The sequence below is a fragment of the Polypterus senegalus genome, chromosome 18 (assembly GCF_016835505.1).
Source record: "Polypterus senegalus isolate Bchr_013 chromosome 18, ASM1683550v1, whole genome shotgun sequence".
Classification (NCBI taxonomy): domain Eukaryota; kingdom Metazoa; phylum Chordata; class Cladistia; order Polypteriformes; family Polypteridae; genus Polypterus; species Polypterus senegalus.
The window spans coordinates 36,841,067-36,863,094 of record NC_053171.1 but is presented as its reverse complement, the minus strand read 5'-3'; the positions used below and the strand labels follow the sequence as shown (position 1 = coordinate 36,863,094).

The 22,028-nt window shown below is 37.4% G+C and overlaps 1 protein-coding gene across 2 annotated transcripts in view; it reads left to right on the top strand.

Moving 5' to 3' along the window:
* The window catches only part of LOC120518931 (kelch-like protein 28), a 33,570-nt gene that overhangs the window by 2,068 nt on the left and 9,474 nt on the right, over positions 1–22,028 (top strand). Inside the window, exons 1-3 of one of the 2 annotated variants that reach the window (XM_039741956.1) lie at positions 3,032–3,053; positions 7,336–8,234; positions 11,307–11,750. In XM_039741956.1, coding sequence (XP_039597890.1) covers positions 7,336–8,234; positions 11,307–11,750 — 1,343 coding nt within the window. In that variant the 5' untranslated portion in view covers positions 3,032–3,053. Of the gene's footprint in view, positions 1–3,031; positions 3,054–7,335; positions 8,235–11,306; positions 11,751–22,028 lie in introns of those variants that run through there. The other variant, XM_039741955.1, reaches the window with a different exon arrangement.

Sequence of the window (22,028 nt, the reverse complement as noted above, 5' to 3'; positions counted from 1 at the left end):
ACATTGGCCAAAGATGCTAATTGAATCCTGTCTGCTGAATCTGTCTGCAAGATCCTCTTAGAAAATTACGCATCCGAGGCACGACAATGCAGAAAAAAACGTGGCAGTTGGGTTGTCTTGGCAGACATTGTTCATTTTACATTTTTGTAAAAAGATCAAACCTGTTTTGCATGTTTGAAAACTGGAAACCTTTTGAATAGTAGTATAACCAAGGTTTTGTTTAGGATAATTCTGTATTTAAAACGTAATCCTGTCAGCCTACAGTTGCGGTGGAGTGAGGTATGACATGATCACAGGATATGTTCCCAAATAGGACACCACTTTTCATGAATGCCTTGGTTTTGTAGTCTTGGTTGGCCTGAAGGGATGGAGTCAGTTGTCCTCATTGGCCGGCCTCTCTAAGCTGTGGTTTTGGGAAGTAGGGGTAATAATATTAGCAACAGAACACCCTCATGTCCTGGAAGTAGTATCTCTTAACTCTGATGAGACTGGAAGGAGAGCTTATGACATGCCAAGTGACCAGTTATGGTACTAACACCATTATAATTTTGCTCTAACCGTATAAATTATATTTAGGATCTTAAACTAATCTGAATACCCTAACATACAGTACTTACTAAATTATTTGGAATTGAAGTATAATATTTATCGCTAATCATTTAACTCTGATCTCTGTTTTTGTATCTTTTCTTGTGTATTCAAATCAGCAAATATCGCCATCCAGTCAATGCTTGGCATTGGTTTTTCAGGCTAGGGAGAATTTTTCTTTTAGAATTTCAAGAACAGAAGCGAATGTGAAGAATATAATCATCAGGTCTTTGATGATGGTGCGCAACAGAGGACAGGATTTGCAGAGTTTAAAACAAACATTAATGTAAAACTGTTCTACTGATTGACATTTTTAAAAGTTGTGTTAATTTCTGGAATCTGTTTAAGGAGAGAGACACAATCTCTATTAAATGTCTCTTTAGATCACATTGGAAATGTTTTGTTAAAAGGTCAGGTGTCTTTTACCTTGCAGGACAGTTTGAAACAACTTAGGAAGAGCAAAGTTTTTTTCACATTCAGGTTCATACTATATATTTGTATTGTTTTTAATCATACGGATCTGCCTGATCATATCTCCTCCAGAGCCGGAACATAACCTCATTTTTCCCCCCATAGGATCAATGCTTCTTTGGTATCTGTGTATGATTTCCATATTCATGGGGTTTTTCAGGAACGTTACCCCAAGATTTGACTAATATATATATATATATATATATATATATGATTTGACATTTTCTTTGGATTTCACTCAAATTTCAGTGTTGGGTTATAGAACGTATCCCAAAAGGATGCAGGTGAACTACTGTGTTGCTGAGAATAACTGTAAGGTGATATTCCAATGGGGGCACACCCAAAGAAAAGAGAACAAAACTAGCCTTGATTCTTAACAGTTATATGAATTCAGGTCAGTTGCCTCTGCCTCTTGTGAAGCATTCAGAAAGTTGCATGTAAATGTGACAACCACTGGAGCACCTCCCATAGCAGAGGCTGTCTGTGCCTGTATGGCACTTCTCTAAAATGGAAGCCCACATGGATTCAGTTCTCTCTAGCCTAATGCATGAGAAAGTGATCACTTCAACATTGGCAGAAGTGGAATCACTGGTCTTGATATTGCAGGTAGTGCTGAGCAGATGGAGCTCAAATTTGTTCCATGCAATGCCAAGGAACATTCTGATGATTATGTGGATCATCATTTTTATTTTCATTCAGGTCATTTGTTATGTGCGTTTTCAAATAAACACATTTCAGTGACACAACTGATGGTGTACTGTATCCCTCAGCTTCTCCTAAGGAAAAAGAGCAAGTGGAGGCAAATTCCAATGCTTTTAAGGATGCAAACACAGTAACTAAGTATCCATCCCAAAAATGTTTTGCTGCTCCTGATTTCCTCCCCCTGTTGATAAGATAAAACAGATAGGAGCAAAACTTGTCACATTGAAGATGACAAGTTTGATGATTGCCCCTGAAAATTATTGTGCCTGTTGATTATCCTTCATTCCAAATAATTAATAACTGCCAGTGAGGAACATAAATTGCTGGTAAAAAAGTTTAGGATTCAATCATTTGAGCAAATAAGATGAATTAGATCAGTGCATGTCAGCTGCTGATTTTGGGATGGTTTGGGAACGTCAGGAAGAATCCTATGGCTCAGCTGAAAAAATAGAAAATGCATTTTTGAGAAGCTGGAGCCATTTCAAAAAAATTAATCCCTCAGAGTTATTTAAGTTGGGAGGAGTGGGTGATTTGCTGAAAGAACTAGGGGGCTCTGCCCCCTGCTCGCTTCGCTTGTCAACCCCGTGCAGTCGATACGTATGCGCATATGGGGAATCGGATGTACAATTTTAAACAGATTATTATTTTCATGGGAATTGTTACATATTCATAATGGACCTAACTATTTTCCATTACAGCGAGTAATTAACCATAGTAAAAAGTAGTAAAATGTAATAGATTGAAATAAAATTGTTTCATGTTGTTTTATATGTTTACGTTCTGTTTGGCTTTGGAATTAACACGCAAATACTTTTTAAACTTACACTTTTATTGTAAAACTACAGTAAAAACAGTCTTTGGAATTAACTTTTCGTCAATATTGCTTTGAATTTTGATTCCATGTTTGGAGTTGCATCGTGACAATACAACATGTAACTGGCCGTAAGTGAATATTGTTTCTTTCTCTCTATCTTGTGATTTGTTAATTGTCATAGCAAAAGTTATTCTAATGGGAAGCTGTAAACGTTTTAATACGAATGGCATATCAAGATCTCTTTTGGTGTCTGTTTTCCATGGAAGATGTACTACATTACCTTTCTTGTCGCCTCTTAAAATTTTACATGTCGGAGATTTTCGTCCAATTTTGAATACAACTGTTCTTGTCCTATTGCATAGCCCATCACTCATACATAAATTATGCAATAATATTATGATACATCCTTCTTTCAACAGTAATTCGGCCAGTGGATGACCAGATGGTGTTAACGGTTATAGATATTCTACAGGATATTGTAAGTTGATGTTTTCATCTTCTGCACCATCACCACCAACTGTTTCAGCATAGTCTATTGATATGCATTTAACCAATTTACCATGTAACTGATCGACAATCTTCGCGTTAATTCGTTTGACTTCATCGTTTCTCTGTGCTAGGATTGTCCGTGTACTAATTTCTCCTGTTGATAACTCTTTGGGATGAAACTTTTCATTAAAATTTGGACATAATAAGTCTTCTTTTATTGGGAACTTAAGAACAGCAGGAACTGTGTCTTACAAAAGCATTCACATGAATGAGAGGTGAGAGGACTGTGGGCGTGGGCCGTTAACCGTAAGTAGTTGAGAGGAGGGTGGGATTTGAAAAAATCTCTATGCAATAGTCTCATCTGACGGGACTTGAAAAAATCTCTTGGAAATAGTCTTGTCTCATCTCAAGATTTTCTTTTATAATAGAGATATATATTATTGTAATGAATGGCGTACCATGCCATAACCCAGCCGGGAAGCCTCTGTAATGGAACAACAGGGAGAGATGATTTATGAAGGGCGCTGCTATTTAGCAGTCCCTCTGGGGTGCAACAGTGCCTCGGAGTCCCACAGGGCTATATGGTACTTGATCTTGGTCGGCTCAGCCCTGTTGGGTTCTAGGGATGACAACAAGGGGAGCTGCGGGAGCAGCAGTGCCCTACTTTGAGCTTCCGCCACACGTGGGAGTAATTTCAGACCTCCTTAACAAGCCACCTGGAATACTCCTGGGTGCTGCTTCTCCAGGAGCCAGAGTTGGGAGGGTGTCAGATGAAGAGAAGAGGAAAAGGACTGTTTGATTGGTACTTGTGCTGCGTTGTGTGGAGGGAGCAAAAAGTGCTTCCCATGTAAACATGTACTGTGCCTCGAACTTGTGTCTGTGTGTGTGTGTATATATATATATATATATATATATATATATATATATATATATATATTTGGGTATATCTAAACGTATGTATGGAAATGGTCACTTCATGCAATAGCAATTATAGGAGCTGAATTTGACAATTGTTATTTCCTACTATTTTGTTAAAACTACGTAAAATACAGTAAAGCAGTTTAGTTGCACCTAAATGCTGTATATGGAGATTACACATATATATAGTTTGTGTATGTGTGCACCCAAATTGCCTAAAACCCATGAAGGCTACATGCACTAAGGGTATTAGCAACTTAACACCTGAGCCTATAAACAAACAGAGACAAAGACAAAAATCACAAAATTAATTTGGGCAATTTACTGTTTGTAAAAATGCATTGTATTTCTATAAAAATAGGTCTGTATTTAAAATTGGGGTACTCTGGCATTGTCTAATGATCAAATTACAAACTGGAACATGATTCAAGATTTAAAAAAAATCAGTCCATTTCAGAATTGTCTTTTTCATTTTAGTGGTGAAAACTACAATCCCTCGTATGAAGCTCAGAACCACTTAGTAACTAATGTCTTGCCTTACTCCATGTGCATCTATGATGCTTCTAACATTGTGGCACAAAGACGTGAACTGGAAGTATTTGTCCACTGATACATTATCTGCTCGTAAGTTGAGACAGTGAGTAAATTGCTTGGAGATAGATGCCTGCAGCGAAGCTTGTTAACACTGTATTATTTATGAAAGTTGCTTCAGCATACTTAATGTCTTTAATACTCCACAGTTTTGTATGAAAGAGGATACATATATGTCATCTTTTCATAAGTAACTATGTGATACTTTGTGCTAAAGCTACATTGGTTTGCTACAGAATTAAAAAAAAATGTTTCATTAAGAATTCAATAATTTTATATTTGCAGTTACAATAATGATAATTAGTCTCTATAGAGTTTTTTTATTTTTTAATTCTGTGAATATTTTAGGATGACCACATGAGAAGATATTAAGAGTTGGCTTAAGCGCCTTGAGCATGGGAAAGGCGCTATATAAATAAAAGGTATTATTATTATTATTAGATCTGGGAGTGGGCTATATAAAGGGACTTGCAAAACAGAATTATACAGAGGAATGGGAGTGATTTTATGTAATTGCTGATTGATGTTTTCTTTACATTTTTTTTTTTTTTTGTTGCTAGTGAAACCCAGGCCTGAGATTTTGAGGATGAATCATCAGGTCATCCAACTCTCTTTCAAGTCTTGTAATACTCTGTAGCATTTACATATTTATTGATAATTAATAAGTTTTTCAGGTCTTTTTTTATTGAACATTATCCACTTTTTTCATACAGTTTTTTTTATTCAATTGCTGTCAGTAATTTATTTTCAGTTTTTTTCTGAAGTTGTATACAGTGCATCCGGAAAGTATTCACAGCGCATCACTTTTTCCACATTTTTTTAAGTTACAGCCTTATTCCAAAATGGATTAATTTCATTTTTTCCTCAGAATTCTACACACAACACCCCATAATGACAACGTGAAAAAAAGTTTACTTGAGGTTTTTGCAAATTTATTAAAAATAAAAAAACTGAGAAATCGCATGTACGCAAGTATTCACAGCCTTTGCTCAATACTTTGTCGATGCCACAAGCTTGGCACACCTATCCTTGGCCAGTTTCGCCCATTCCGCTTTGCAGCACCTCTCAAGCTCCATTAGGTTGGATGGGAAGCGTCGGTGCACAGCCATTTTAAGATCTCTCCAGCGATGTTCAATTGGATCCAAGTCTGGGCTCTGGCTGGGCCACTCAAGGACATTCACAGAGTTGTCCTGATGCCACACCTTTGATATCTTGGCTGTGTGCTTAGGGTCGTTGTCCTGCTGAAAGATGAACCGTCGCCCCAGTCTGAGGTCAAGAGCGCTTAGGAGTAGGTTTTCATCCAGGATGTCTTTGTACATTGCTGCAGTCATCTTTCCCTTTATCCTGACTAGTCTCCCAGTTCCTGCCGCTGCAAAACATCTCCACAGCATGATGCTGCCACCACCATGCTTCGCTGTAGGGATGGTATTGGCCTGGTGATGAGCGGTGTCTGGTTTCCTCCAAACGTAATGCCTGGCATTCACAACAAAGAGTTCAATCTTTGTCTCATCAGACCAGAGAATTTTGTTTCTCATGGTCTGAGAGTCCTTCAGGTGCCTTTTGGCAAACTCCAGGTGGGCTGCCATGTGCCTTTTACTAATTAGTGGCTTCCGTCTGGCCACTCTACCATACAGGCCTGATTGGTGGATTGCTGCAGAGATGGTTGTACTTCTGGAAGGTTCTCCTCTATCCACAGAGGACCTCTGGAGCTCTGACAGAGTGACCATCGGGTTCTTGGTCTTCTCTCTGACTAAGGCCCTTCTCCCCTGATTGCTCAGTTAGATGGCCGGCCAGCTCTAGGAAGAGTCCTGGTGGTTTTGAACTTCTTCCACTTGCGGATGATGGAGGCCACTGTGCTCATTGGGACCTTCAAAGCAGCAGAAATTTTTCTGTAACCTTCCCCAGATTTGTGCCTCAAGACAATCCTGTCTCGGAGGTCTACAGACAATTCATTTGACTTTATGCTTGGTTTGTGCTCTGACATGAACTGTCAACTGTGGGACCTTATATAGACAGGTGTGTGCCTTTTCAAATCATGGCCAATCAACTGAATTTACCACAGGTGGACTCCAATTAAGCTGCAGAAACATCTCAAGGATGATCAGGGGAAACAGGATGCACCTGAGCTCAATTTTGAGCTTCATGGCAAAGGCTGTGAATACTTATGTACATGTGCTTTCTCGATGTTTTTATTTTTAATAGATTTGCAAAAATCTCAAGTAAACTTTTTCATGTTGTCATTATGGAGTGTTGTGTGTAGAATTCTGAGGAAAAAAATAAATTTAATCAATTTTGGAATAAGGCTGTAACATAACAAAATGTGGGGAAAAAGTGATGCACTGTGAATACTTTCCGGATGCACTGTACATTGAAGTGAAAAATGGTGAAAATCTTTTGGCATATAACTAAGAGAAATACATTTAAAATGACAAATTTTCAAAATTTATGTTGCATGTATTTTTATATAGGGTACTTACTAGAAATTATGCCAGAGTATACAAGAAGGAAAATTTCTGAAAATCCATTAAAGTAATTTTTGCCTTGGGTACATGGGTCTCATTTGCAGCATCAACAGTTAAAGTTAATGTTAACAAACAAGCTTGAGAACCTGTCCTGTAATAAACAAACCAACGATTAATTAAAGTATGTAGGTTGTTGCAATATGTTGTGTTCACTGAAAAGGTGTTTTGCATTATAGAAAAATAGTTAAACTGTTGGCATCAATGAAAAGCCTGACTGACACTCTCAAACTTAATTTTTAGATGGACCAGTCTGCACCGTCTTGCTTGCTTGCCACCTTGACACGTCCTCACTCTGAACAGCTACTACAGGGCCTTCAGCTACTCCGGGAACATCGAGAACTATGTGACATTGTTCTTCGAGTAGGTGATGCCAAAATACATGCCCATAAGGTGGTCCTTGCCAGCATAAGCCCATACTTCAAAGCCATGTTCACTGGCAGCCTGTCGGAGAAAGAGAACTCCGAGGTGGAGTTTCAGTGTATTGATGAATCTGCTTTGCAAGCTATTGTGGAGTATGCTTACACAGGAACTGTCTTCATTTCTCAGGAGACTGTGGAATCTTTGCTGCCAGCTGCCAACCTTCTCCAGGTCAAGTTGGTCCTGAAAGAGTGCTGCGCCTTCCTGGAGAGTCAGCTGGATGCAGGAAATTGTATTGGGATCTCTCGCTTTGCAGAGACTTATGGCTGCAATGACCTCTATTTGGCTGCCACTAAATTCATTTGCCAGAACTTTGAGGATGTCTGCCAGACTGAAGAGTTTTTTGAGCTAACGAGGTCCGAGTTGGATGACATAATTTCCAATGACTGCCTCAATGTTGTTACTGAGGAAACAGTCTTCTATGCACTGGAGTCCTGGATTAAATATGATGTTCAGGAGAGACAGAAGTATCTAGCCCAGTTATTGCACTGTGTTCGTTTGCCCCTTCTCAGCGTGAAATTCCTGACGCGGCTATATGAAGCCAACCACCTCATTCGGGACGATCATGCATGCAAGCATTTACTAAATGAAGCCCTTAAGTATCACTTCATGCCAGAGCATCGACTGTCTTATCAGACTGTTCTGTCCACCAGACCACGCTGTGCCCCAAAAGTACTCTGTGCTGTCGGTGGTAAAGCTGGGCTGTTTGCTACACTTGAAAGGTAAAAATACTTTTGTAATGGAAACTCATTTTTGTTTTTAATTATGTGAATAGTAGGGATTCATATACAGTACAGGCCAAAAGTTTGGACACACCTCCTCATTCAATGTGTTTTCTTTATTTTCATGACCATTTACAGCACTCCATCACTCTCCTTCTTGGTCAAACAGCCCTTACACGGCCTGGAGGTGTGTTTGGGGTCATTGTCCTGTTGAAAAATAAATGATCGTACAACTAACCTGACTTCTGCACAACACAACTGCTGGTCCCAACCCCATTGATAAGGCAAAAAATTCCACTAAATAACCCTGATAAGGCACACCTGTGAAGTGAAAACCATTTCAGGTGACTACCTGTTGAAGCTCATCGAGAGAATGCCAAGAGTGTGCAAAGCAGTAATCAGAGCAAAGGGTGGCTATTTTGAAGAAACTAGAATATAAAACATGTTTTCAGTTATTTCACCTTTTTTTGTTAAGTACATAACTCCTCATGTGTTCATTCATAGTTTTGATGCCTTGAGTGAGAATCTACCAATGTAAATGGTCATGAAAATAAAGAAAACACATTGAATGAGGAGGTGTGTCCAAACTTTTGGCCTGTACTGTATATCGAGGATAAAAGACAATGGAGACATTTAAAGACTATCATATCATATTAGAATTATGTGACCTTAGAAGGTATCATCTGTTGTAGCTTAAAAAAAGTAGAAGGGAACTGATTAACCCACAGGTACAATACTGAAGTTTAACTTTGGTTTATAACATTAGTCATTTTACAACTGCCGATTCTCACAAATATGGCTGAGATTTATTGGTTTGATTTAATTTTTACTTTTCTGGTTAGTAGTGTTGATTTGTGAAATTCGTCAAAGGTTTTTTTTTTTTGGACTTTAATTTGCTGTTTTTTTCAATGACCTTGTTCACCAAAAATTTCCCTGAAAATTTGCTGTCTGGCCAAATTTTTTTAAACCAGCGCCTCATGATACATAACGAGGTCAGTGTGACATCACAGAGCTATAGCAGCCAATATTGGATGGGGATGTCACTACCCAGGGGTTTTTAAACTGCACCGTGGTGTCCCACCTTAAAGGAGCACTGGGAGAAATGGCAAGAGAAAATTATTTAACACTAGAAGTGCCATGGCCGACACTAATTTTAAATCTTTTAATAATTTCAAGGTGCTTCTCACTCTCTAGACCTTCCGTGACTTTTACTAAATTGCTACACTTCAAATGCCCATGTCGTTGCCACCAGAAGCAATGCCATTAAATATTGGTACACAGGCTTGAATTGCTTTCTCTTTCCTCCGGCTAACGTTTGTATTTGCATATCCTTTTTAACTCAATAAATCCTATCCTGACGCTGTTATCAACATTACTGATCATTGTTTCCCAGACATGAGTAGCTAACTGCAGGCAATTTCAAAGATCTATTGTGAAAATGTCACACTTATAATCACTCACATTGTTTCAATATGTGTGAAGAAAAAAAGCAAATCTGAAAACTGTCGGTGCACCAGGTATTTCAGTTATGTAGAAAAAAAACAACCATAAACACGCTTGGAATTGCATTACGGTGTTTTTCACAAAACGTTGAATATGAAGTACACAGCCAGCATGAATCTGAAGTGGGGAATGAAGAACATGTGAAGTGGCACATAATGGATGGAGAGAGCAGCAATAGTCGGCAACACACTGTCAAAGTTTTCACAGACATGGCACACCCAACAATTAATGCAAATATGAGAATAAATGATAGACTTTCTTTGTGAAAATGGGAAGACGGGTGCAACATGGTGCTTGACTGTAAATGAGGTGCCTTTTTAGGAGGAAAAAAAAAAGATTTGAATTCAGTTATATAGCGTCAGTCGGATATTGACAGAGACAACCCCCAAGTATGTAACACAGATCCCTTGCAGTGCAGGCTATACAGTAGGTGTTACTTAGTCTCAGTGGAGCTCACGCGATATGGAGAGAGAGAAAGGACTTCAAGTAATGTGGACTTGGGGTGTAAATTTATCTCAGAGAGGAACAGTGGTGCTTCACAGCTTAGGTCAAATTTTCAGTCAAAATAATCAATCTAGCATGGTTGTCAAACACATCCCTAGACCTCATGGAAACTTAAAAGTCCATTGTACCCTTATAAACCACTCCAAACCAGCTCAGTTTCTCCTTCCCATCTGAGTTCAATGCACTTTGCTGAGTTTACCAAAGTTAAAGTTCATACCTGTGTTTTCACCGAACTCAAGGTGGAACAAATTCAGCGGTATTCAGTCATCAGCATTGGTTGGTTTGAAAAGCTCATTGGCTTCAATGTGTTATCATTGCCAGTCATGACTTATGAATTAATAAGGCCTTAGATAACTGCAAGATTAGTAGCCTTTTTCAAGGTGAACTATTATATGTTCAGTTCAGCCCAGCTATTAGAAAACATGAATTACCATGGAAGAAAGATATTTTTTTTTCCTGCTATAATTTTTGTTATTCATATCGGGCATTTCATATCATATAAGACATGTATTGTAGAGCCTTAATTGGTTTGCTGAGTTTAAAATGATGCATTTCCATTTTAGTCCATATAATAATTGTTATTCAAAACTCAAATGCTCACAATGAATTTTTTTTATAAGTGAAGATAGTTACTGTTGAGCAGACATAAAGAGCTTTACTGCTTTTAGTCCATCCATTCATCTATTACATTGAAGCGTAGCTAATCTGAGCATCCTTGGCAGTCACAAGGCACATCCTTGCACACAATCACTTGCAACTAGGCAATGATAAGTCCTCAGTTAATCTATCTTACATTTCTTTGTATTGTGGGAAAACAGCTGGAATAACCTGTGTAACATCCTTGCAAACACAAAAACAATATACAAAATCCACACAGACAATCTCTTGGCACTTAAACCCTTTCTCCTTGGGTTCTCAAACGGCAGCACCAACCACTCTGCTATTGTTTACTAAGTATTTGACTTTTTACACAGATAACTAGTTTTCAGCTGGAACTGAATAAGTTACACAAATTAACATTTTTTTTGTTCCTTTTTTTTTTTTTTTTTTTTTTTGGTCAATCAGTATGGAAATGTACTTCCCCCAAACTGACTCCTGGATAGGAGTGGCTCCCCTAAGTGTCCCTCGCTATGAATTTGGAATTGCTGTACTGGATCAGAAAGTATATGTTGTGGGAGGAATTGCTACACACATGAGACAAGGTGTTAACTATCGACGACATGAGAACAGTGTGGAGAGTTGGAATCCAGACACCAACACATGGATACCGGTGGAAAGAATGACTGAGAGTCGTAGCACTCTGGGAGTAGTAGTACTAGCTGGAGAACTATATGCCCTAGGAGGGTATGATGGCCAATATTACTTACAGTCTGTGGAGAAGTACATTCCTAAGGTGAAAGAGTGGCAGCCAGTTGCTCCCATGATTAATTCACGCAGCTGTTTTGCTACAGCTGTACTGGATGGAATGATGTATGCAATTGGTGGTTATGGACCTGCACACATGAACAGGTAAAGGTTTTTTTTTTCTTTTTTTAGTTCATTGTTACCTTGTTTTCAACATTACAGAAAATAAACATTTATTCCAATTAATTGGTTTAGATTTAAATGAGTTTACAGTGAAGTTTAAAGATATCTGTAGAAACATGTACACACAAGTCTAGTAGTCAAGCATGGATAAGTATCCAGATAGAAATAGCTAAGTAAGTGTGCAGTGAAGCATCTCTTTAAGATCCATATAGTAAATTCTAAGAATGTGCAGCCAGGCAGCTGTTAAGCATGCCATTTATTGGTCCCTTAACATGATTCCTAATAAACATCATATATTGTTCTTGAGACCAGACAAACCTTTATTTTTCAGTGCCGTTAAAAGCAAACACCATTATAAAGAACTTAACAAAGCAAAGATAAAAGAAGTATTAAACAGTTCATTACATGTAATACAGTAATTGGAAAACAAGTAAAATGTTAACACTGCACTACATGTATGCTAGTTGGCATAAGATACATATAAGAAAACATAAATTTGTAAAGTAGTACATAAAAGAACGGCCACATTAAATTACTTTAAAATGCAATATAGAAAATTGATTCAAGCTGAATTTGAATATTTGAAAACAAAGATTGCCACATACAAAAGGACAGAAATCTGTTTTGCTTAGGTGTCACATAGCCTGTTAAACATGCACTGAGATGTTCATAGGGAGACACTGAGATAATGAAAAGGCTGCTTTCAGAATGTTTTTTATGGATTTGTTCTGAAGTACATAAATGTGATATCAGCTGATTTAAAGAAAGTAATTTATTTAGGGGTTAATATTCTAATTTAAAAATGGTTTATTTTACATTTGTGTTCCTTTGTCAGACTTTAGTATCCAGATCACAATGGAGCAGTTACATGTACTGTATTTTTGCGGTTTTATTGTAGTTAATTAAGTAATTTAGAGTAAATGATGTGCCTGGAACCAACATCGTTGTGCTTCATATAATGTCTGCCTCATTGCCTAGATTTGAGGTATAGATTAGCAACAGTATCTATAGTCTTTCAGGTATCTTTATTGGAAACACCAGTTCTCAATTAATATAAGTCATTTCAGAAACAATTAACAACTACAACTGGTCTCAAAACAGTGCAATTTACTGTGTAATTACATATAATGGATGTTTCTTCCTTAGCAAACAATAGAAAGTGTTGATAAGATGGACCAAAGAATGTAAATTTTTTCTTTAATACTACTTTTTAAATGTAAAAATCAGTATAGGTTGAGTATCCATAATCTGAAATACCTGGGACCAGATGTATTTCAGACTCTGGAATGATCCAGTAGGGTAAATGCAGCCAAGCTAGCTTAATAATGACTTGTGCATATAATAGTTCATATCACTGAACTGTAATTATAATGAGCATTGACATGACAAACATATTAAACCTCAAAAGCAATACAAACATGATATACAGACTCTATTATAGTTCGCTGTTAGGAGGGCCAATGCTGCATATTTGTATTGAAGAACTAGGGGGCTTCGCTCTGCACGCATATAGTGCCAACGTTTGTGAACGTATTTATGAAGTTCTACTTTGTCTTTTACTTTCTGTCTTTTATTTCTGAGCCGGATTGGACATGCATTTTTTTCAATTCCACTTTTTCCAGGCTGATAATTACTTTCCTTATTTTCTGAATTTGCACCTAGATTCTTTTTCTTTTTTTCTCTCCAGTGCTTTGGAGTCTCTTTTCTCCGCGCTTCTTTCTTGTTTTCTTAGTCGTCTACGTTTTATTTATAACATATTGTCCTTATACTCTTTATATGCGCTGAGAGCCCTGGATCTGTGTGTGCTTGAAGCCTCCTATACACGACTGGGTGTTTTGCTGCCTCTGAGCTTATTTGATATTGATTGTAAGTAGGGCGTGTCTTGCAAGAATCTCATGTTCCACGTCATCGCAAGACGGTCCTTGGTCAATCTCTTGGCACAAAGTCTCATATTTAAGGTCCCCGCGAGACGCTCCGTGGCCAATCTCTTTCATCTCGCGGTTTCTTTTAAGTGTCTTCCGTGATCTTCATGTGGAGATCACATCTCGACGCCCTAGTGTTTCTCTCCAGGATTTTTTTTTTTTTATAATAAAGAGACTTTTTTGCTTTTTCGTTAGCTTGTATAAGGTACCTGTTGCCTGACTGTGCAAGAAAATCTCAGCCAACCCTCACTCCATCATACCTGCTGTGCTGGAGGCCATTAACCAACCGACTGGGACGCTGCATTAGATTTTCACATGGTGTGGGTGTAAATATATAAAAATAACATTTTTGCCAACCTAAAGAGACAATTTGCAACAGTGTCTGGTTTTCAAAACATAATTGTAACACTCCATTCATGCTGCAATAAGGGTATCTAATACAAATGAAGCTGCATTTGTTAACTGTAAGTGGTGATATTTCATTAACCCACAATTCATATGCAATGCTAGGATGAGTCTTGAGGTGTATTCATGTACACACAACTACAAGATGATTGTGATTTATAAAGGTAAATTGTGTAGAAATGTGCGTATGCCAGGATATATTAATATGACTTTTTTTCTGGCATATGTATTTTTCTTTTATTTTTTCTCGTATGCCTATTTTCATGTCCCATGCAACCCCCCATTCATGTACTGTAGCTTCATAGTGCTCAATGTTTCATGGGGAACAGACCATGCTCAGGATGAATAAATACATTTGGTGGTAGTGGTTTCATGTCAGCAGTCAAAGTTTGTGATTTTGGAGAATTTTAAAATTGAGGATTAGGGATACTCAATGTGTATTATATACCAATAAAGTAATACATTTCAAAATAATGACAGTTAATGAGGCACATTTTCTTACCTTGAAAGGAAACACTTAGCTTGTTGTGACTTGATTTTTAAGGTGAGCTGTATAGAAGAGGAGTGACTAGCAGGATTATTAGGCATTTTATTTTCTCATTGTGGCCTGCGAGATTTGAATATTCATTGGTTATTGTGCAACTCAGTACCGGATGTTAAAGTATATGTACCAGTGACCCAGACTAGACCCACAGAGCCTGTACACTTTGTGACTGACATACAGACAAATGACCAGTACTAAATGAAGATTCAAGTTAGTGTATATATAATTTTTTATTCCATGTATCTTTTTAGTAGACAAGTTTAAAAATGTATTTATGTAGCTTGCATCGGGTTTTAGAATATTGTGTTACAAATTATATCTTTTTCTCTTCCATTTGTCTTTGTTATAGAATGGAGATTACCCATCCTTTGTGGTTGATGATTCATGGTATATACTGTACTTCTGCCTCTAATAGTTTCTGTAATTAAACTTTGACTGAAAATTAACTTTGACTGGAATTAACTGATTAAGTTCTCATTTTGATTTACAGTTAAACTAATCTCTCTATTATAAAAAAAATCTTGAGTGGGAGACTAGGGAGACTAGACGTGATCTTCTCGGAAGACAGTTCGATGTCCCGCAAGAGACACTTTAACATCATGTGACACAAAGCAGTGAGACATTTAAAACAAGTTCACGAACATATAACCTAGCAGTTGTTGGAATGCTTTTGGCATACACATTTCATGTGCTCCCAGCTCTTAAAACAATGACAAACGACAAGCAGAACACACAGCTTGCCAGCAGATGATCGGACCACTTCTCCTTAGTGTGCGTTCAGCCCACCCCCACGTTTCACAACACAAGTGTTAGAGACACGAAGTGGCAAAAGGACAGCTGTTGTACAGGTTTTTAACTGATTGACGCGCAGCGCAACAAACAAAACATGCAGCTCGCCAGCAGCAGAAACACAGCAGCTGATCTGACAGCATCTCCATCTCCTGCTGTACAGGCTTTTAAATGATCGACGCACAGCGTGACAAGCAGTAAACGTAGCTCGCCAGCAGATGATCCGACCATTTCTCCTTAGCCTGGATTCAGCCCCCCACCCCTTCACAATGCGAGCAGCAGAGACCTGAAGTGGAAAAAGGACAGCTGTTGTACAGGCTTTTAAATGATTGATGCACGGCGCAACAAAAAAAAACACGCAGCTCGCCAGCAGCAGAAACACAGCAGCTGATCCGACAGCATCTCCTTAGTGTGCGTTCAGCCGACCCCCTTTCACCACGCAAGCAGCATTAAATGTCCTGCAAGAAAGAGATTTAACCACGCCCGGGACCAGTAATAAAGGACAAGTATTGTTTTTACAAAAGTTTTAAGTAAAGGTGAAAATAATGTATATTTAACAATTCCCATGAAAATAACAATCTGGGTGGGCGAGCAAAGCGAGCAGGGGGCAGAGCCCCCTAGTTTAATAAAATAATTTGTGTAACAGGCAGCTTCAGCTTTTTTTTTTGATTTAGGTTGACTCTCTTCTAGAAATTGCATGCTGTCTTTGGATCGTGTGTATTTCCCTCTGCAGGCTAGAATTACAAGCATTTCTGTTACAGCGCAGTAGAAGATATGCATGTTTTCTCTCAAATAACACAACAATAAAAGAAAAAAAAATATGAGACTGCTTGAAAAAACAAAAACTTGTTGAAGATTTCAAAGTATGGCCATCATATCTCTTAAAGATTGATCTTTTGGTTTTTACACTTCTAACAAAGTGATTTGCTATATGTCTCAGACCACAAGGGAGAATAATTATATGTTATGTAATAGCACTGCTGTAGTAAGCTTGCAGATGGGAAGCTCACATCTAAAGAGCCAAGACAGAGCAATAAAAATGACTATGGAGTGGGAGGATTTTAATTCCCCTTTTGAAATCAAATTCTAAAGCTGTCAAGATCCAGACTACTTCTCAAATTCTACAATAAAGCAAATTTTAATTCTTTACTATAAGTGTATTATGGTTTAAAAATAGTGTTTAGTTCAACAGATAGTGTGGTTGCTTTTAGAACAGTCCCATCCTCCCCTTTTTCTATCATGTACTCCAAAGGTCTATAAGCTTTAATCTTCCACTAATTGGGTTGTGGTGTCGCCCTTCTATCCTCTATAGGCTATATTATATAATTTTTACAGCTGTACATATTTATGTATTTTAATCTGACCTTGTCTACAACCCCCAGTCTGCCATTATTAAGAATTATTATATTATATAGGGTTTGGCTCAGCCTTTACCCTGTACTTTAGGGTATCGTATATTTGAATTAGACAGGGGTAAAAACAAAAAGCACACCGAAAATGTTCTTTTAGCACAAGTTGTTGGACAATGTGCAGTCTAATAATAGAAGAAACATTCAGAACTGCTGAAATCTGAATTTCTTGGTCTATGCAAATGCATTTTCATTTTTTGTTTCTACATTATGTTTCTGTCTCTCTTTTAGTGCACTTCACATCTATATGTGTTGTATTACTCTTTTCTTATCTTCTCTTTTTCACTAACTGGTCAGGAGTTGGACCATATTGAATTTTCTTGTTGTGTCTAAAGCTATACAATATATTTTGCAAGCCAGGGACAATTTAACAAATATAGTGATTATTCAATATTTTCAGTAGCCTTGTTATAAATAGCAGGTGTACTACAATGTTTAAACCATCACAGTTTCTCTTCACTTTAAATCCAATGAATTTCAGCAGACTAGAGACAAAACATAGGCGTGTCTTAAAATTAACCTGAACTTTTGACCTGCTGTGGTTTGATGCTCAGGGAAGTACAAAAATTATAGATCAACTCTCATGTGTCCACTTCCCTCTTGTAAACACTGTTTACCAGCATCTTGCTAAGTATGTGTCTTTGTAGGGATACAGTATTTGCTTAGGTTTAGTCTCACGTTAAGTAAGTTGAAAAGCCTTTAGATTGTTTACTCTCCATGTATGCAGTGTTTTTGTTTGACTATTGTCATTCCTAGTAAGGGGATTTTTGGGAGTGAAAAGCATTTTGTTGAACTTGTTTTGCTTTTAATAGTGCTTTTATTTAAATCCAGCTGCCCTGCTTGGATTTCAGGGCAATGTAAATTCTTGATTTTTTGTTTACAAGTAGTTTGTGGCAATCAGAAGAGATCTTAACATGCATCTAGGATATATTTAAGAAAATATTCATAACAACACAATGGTACACCCTTTTAGACAAGATAACAAGCGTTTTTCCAAGAAGGCAGTTTTTTAAGGTCTTCAATTATAGATTGGTTTCATCATTATAAATTAAGAAATTTGTAAAGCCCTATTCATTTGCATAAAAAAGCTGCTCATATGTACAGTGGTGTGAAAAACTATTTGCCCCCTTCCTGATTTCTTATTCTTTTGCATGTTTGTCACACAAAATGTTTCTGATCATCAAACACATTTAACCATTAGTCAAATATAACACAAGTAAACACAAAATGCAGTTTTTAAATTATGGTTTTTATTATTTAAGGAGAAAAAAAAATCCAAACCTACATGGCCCTGTGTGAAAAAGTAATTGCTTCCTGAACCTAATAACTGGTTGGGCCACCCTTAGCAGCAATAACTGCAATCAAGCGTTTGCGATAACTTGCAATTTGTCTTTTACAGCGCTCTGGAGGAATTTTGGCCCACTCATCTTTGCAGAATTGTTGTAATTCAGCTTTATTTGAGGGTTTTCTAGCATGAACCGCCTTTTTAAGGTCATGCCATAGCATCTCAATTGGATTCAGGTCAGGACTTTGACTAGGCCACTCCAAAGTCTTCATTTTGTTTTTCTTCAGCCATTCAGAGGTGGATTTGCTGGTGTGTTTTGGGTCATTGTCCTGTTGCAGCACCCAAGATCGCTTCAGCTTGAGTTGACAAACAGATGGCCGGACATTCTCCTTCAGGATTTTTTGATAGACAGTAGAAATCATGGTTCCATCTATCACAGCAAGCCTTCCAGGTCCTGAAGCAGCAAAACAACCCCAGACCATCACACTACCACCACCATATTTTACTGTTGGTATGATGTTCTTTTTCTGAAATGCTGTGTTCCTTTTACGCCAGATGTAACGGGACATTTGCCTTCCAAAAGTTCAACTTTTGTCTCATCAGTCCACAAGGTATTTTCCCAAAAGTCTTGGCAATCATTGAGATGTTTCTTAGCAAAATTTAGACGAGCCCTAATGTTCTTTTTGCTTAACAGTGGTTTGCGTCTTGGAAATCTGCCATGCAGGCCGTTTTGCCCAGTCTCTTTCTTATGGTGGAGTCGTGAACACTGACCTTAATTGAGGCAAGTGAGGCCTGCAGTTCTTTAGACGTTGTCCTGGGGTCTTTTGTGACCTCTCGGATGAGTCGCCTCTGCGCTCTTGGGGTAATTTTGGTCGGCCGGCCACTCCTGGGAAGGTTCACCACTGTTCCATCTTTTGCCATTTGTGGATAATGGCTCTCACTGTGGTTCGCTGGAGTCCCAAAGCTTTAGAAATGGCTTTATAACCTTTACCAGACTGATAGATCTCAATTACTTCTGTTCTCATTTGTTCCTGAATTTCTTTGGATCTTGGCATGATGTCTAGCTTTTGAGGTGCTTTTGGTCTACTTCTCTGTGTCAGGCAGCTCCTATTTAAGTGATTTCTTGATTGAAACAGGTGTGGCAGTAATCAGGCCTGGGGGTGGCTACGGAAATTGAACTCAGGTGTGATACACCACAGTTAGGTTATTTTTAACAAGGGGTAATTACTTTTCACACAGGGCCATGTAGGTTTGGATTTTTTTTCTCCCTAAATAATAAAACCATCATTTAAAAACTGCATTTTGTGTTATATTTGACTAATGGTTAAATGTGTTTGGTGATCAGAAACATTTTGTGTGACAAACATGCAAAAGAATAAGAAATCAGGAAGGGGGCAAATAGTTTTTCACACCACTGTATATAGTAGCCCATTTTCCACTATAAAACTTAGCAGCCCCATATATGTTATCTGTTTATATACTATATTTTGGATTATTTTCTCGCTGAATTGGTTTATATTGGGGTAAATATTGAATTTAATAAATAATTTATAACTATTTTTCAGAACTTGACACTTGGCATCTCTAACACTAATTGCGGTTGTCATTTTAACTTTCAACATTTTATTTAGATTTACTGTTGTATGCCAGCGATTAGGCCAATGCAGAAAGATATTGCTTCAAATCCTTTTGTCTTCCACTACTATGAAAATTCCATGCGACTCACAGAATACATGTTTGTCCAGACAAGGATTCGCATGATTTTATTTTAGCTTACTGAAAACTTTCTAGGTGTGTGTTTTTAATACTTTTTACAGTTTTCATTGTTTTTGCAACTGCATATTAATGTTGTAAAGTGAGTCCAGTCACTCTGGTTTGTAGTATTTCTCGGAATTAGTACAGTTTTCTAATTTAAAATTGCACTTGTCTGCATGGGCTTCACAAAAAAAAATCAAAAAAAAAAAAAACAAACTTGATCCCAATATTTTGCAAGTTACAGAAATTCATTATAACTTGCAATGTCAAATAAGTTAGGAAGAAAATTAATTAAACACCAAAACAACAGTGGAAGCACTTACAAACAATACTGGCAAAAATAAAGGAAGTCTACATTCAACAGTTTGCACAGGAAAAATAACCTGCAGTCATACTTTCAGAAGAGAATGATAGGTCTGACCCACACATATATATAGTATAGTAAGTAGTCCACCATGGATGTTCATTGCTGAGGATGTAAAGATTGGCATAACCTTCTGATGAAGCCTTCCAAGGCTTAAACAAACATGCAAGCCAACAACTGTAGGTGACTTTTTCTGATAACTGTGTAAGCTGCCAAGAAATAACTGTAAGATTTACTTAATGATAAGTTGTTCAAAACAGTTTACAAAAGTGTGACCCATATTTATGAAATAAATTGTAAGTTCTTCATATTTATATTTGTAAATTATTTTATATTAAGGGAAATGTAAGGCCAGCCATATTTTGTGATAAAGCTTAGGCACACATTGAAACAATTGCTGGTATTCAAATAAAGTCTAGTAAAATGCATTTTGGTTTGAATGATTTGCATAATCCTCCAGGAAGTTGGCATTTATTTTTAGTATGTCCTGACAACACATTGAGAAACTTAACAGAATCAGAAAGATGTAAGAATTAAAATAAGTCAAGAAATATGCAATGCCAGTTGTAACTAATGGGAGAGAATAATTATGCATTAAAATGAACATGGGATGTCAATTCAGAGCAACTGCCAATGTAATCCTGAACAAAGCAAAAAATAAATTCAAACCGAAATAAATTATACTGCAGGTCAATTGGAGAATTCATTAAATATTCAGCTGTAAATGATTCACTATGGATATGAGTGATTGTAGATATGTGCATCAATATGCCTTGTGATGGACCAGAGTTCATTCATGCTTTTTGCTTGACACTGTCAAGATTTCATCTTGTCAACTGGATAATGTGAGTTTAATAATGGATGCAAAGATTAGACATCTTCTGTGTACATTTTCTGAAATAATCGGTGCACATGCTGGTAAAGGATTGTGAGATTATGAGAGCCAGCAACACTATACATGTACATCATTAATATTTGTTCATTTTTAAAGTGTTCCTTTCTTCTGTAGATGCTGATATTGCCCTTGAATTTAAGGTCAGAAAAAAAAATTAATCAACAGCTAAACTGGTTTTTGACAGCACCAAAGACAGGTTCCATACTAATTTGTTGCGTGTGTACTGCTGTAATAGGGGCCCACTTTTCCCCATTGGTTTTAGCAAAAGAGATCATGTACATTAACAAGCACTGGTCTCTTAGAAACGATGCTTTCGTAGGAGTTGGTAAACTTGTACAGAAAACCTGCCGGGACCTCCAGGTAACTCGCACCTAATGTAAACATGGGCCAGGCATCATTAAACTCGTAGTGATAAATAATGCCTCAAGATCTCACTAAAGGATAGTAAACAAACATAACTGTAAATTGGAAACATGTCATTATACTCACACAAATAGAAGTGATTTAGGAGGGGTTGGGATTAGACATCAGTTTTAACTCATGTCATTAACAGAGCCAGGTGCTTCATGTATGTGTTATGAGCTGAACATTTGGAGTACTTTGTGTGCTGTAGTTGAAAGCAATTTGACAGTTGGCAATGGTGGTAGTAAAAGTCCTTTCCTGCAGCTTGCACCAGAGTGTCAGCTAAGGAATTGACCGGTCATTGGTGCTAGTATGGATTAGAAAGCATCACAAAAAAGCCAGAATAAAGCTATGGAATGTATGTTTAATATTTTTTATTTTTTTTTTTTTACCATAAAATGACTGTGTTTACAAAGCATAGTAAGATAAGCTTTTTGACTAGGTTGATTAACATGAAATCATTGGTTGTTCAAGTAATTCTAATTAAAAA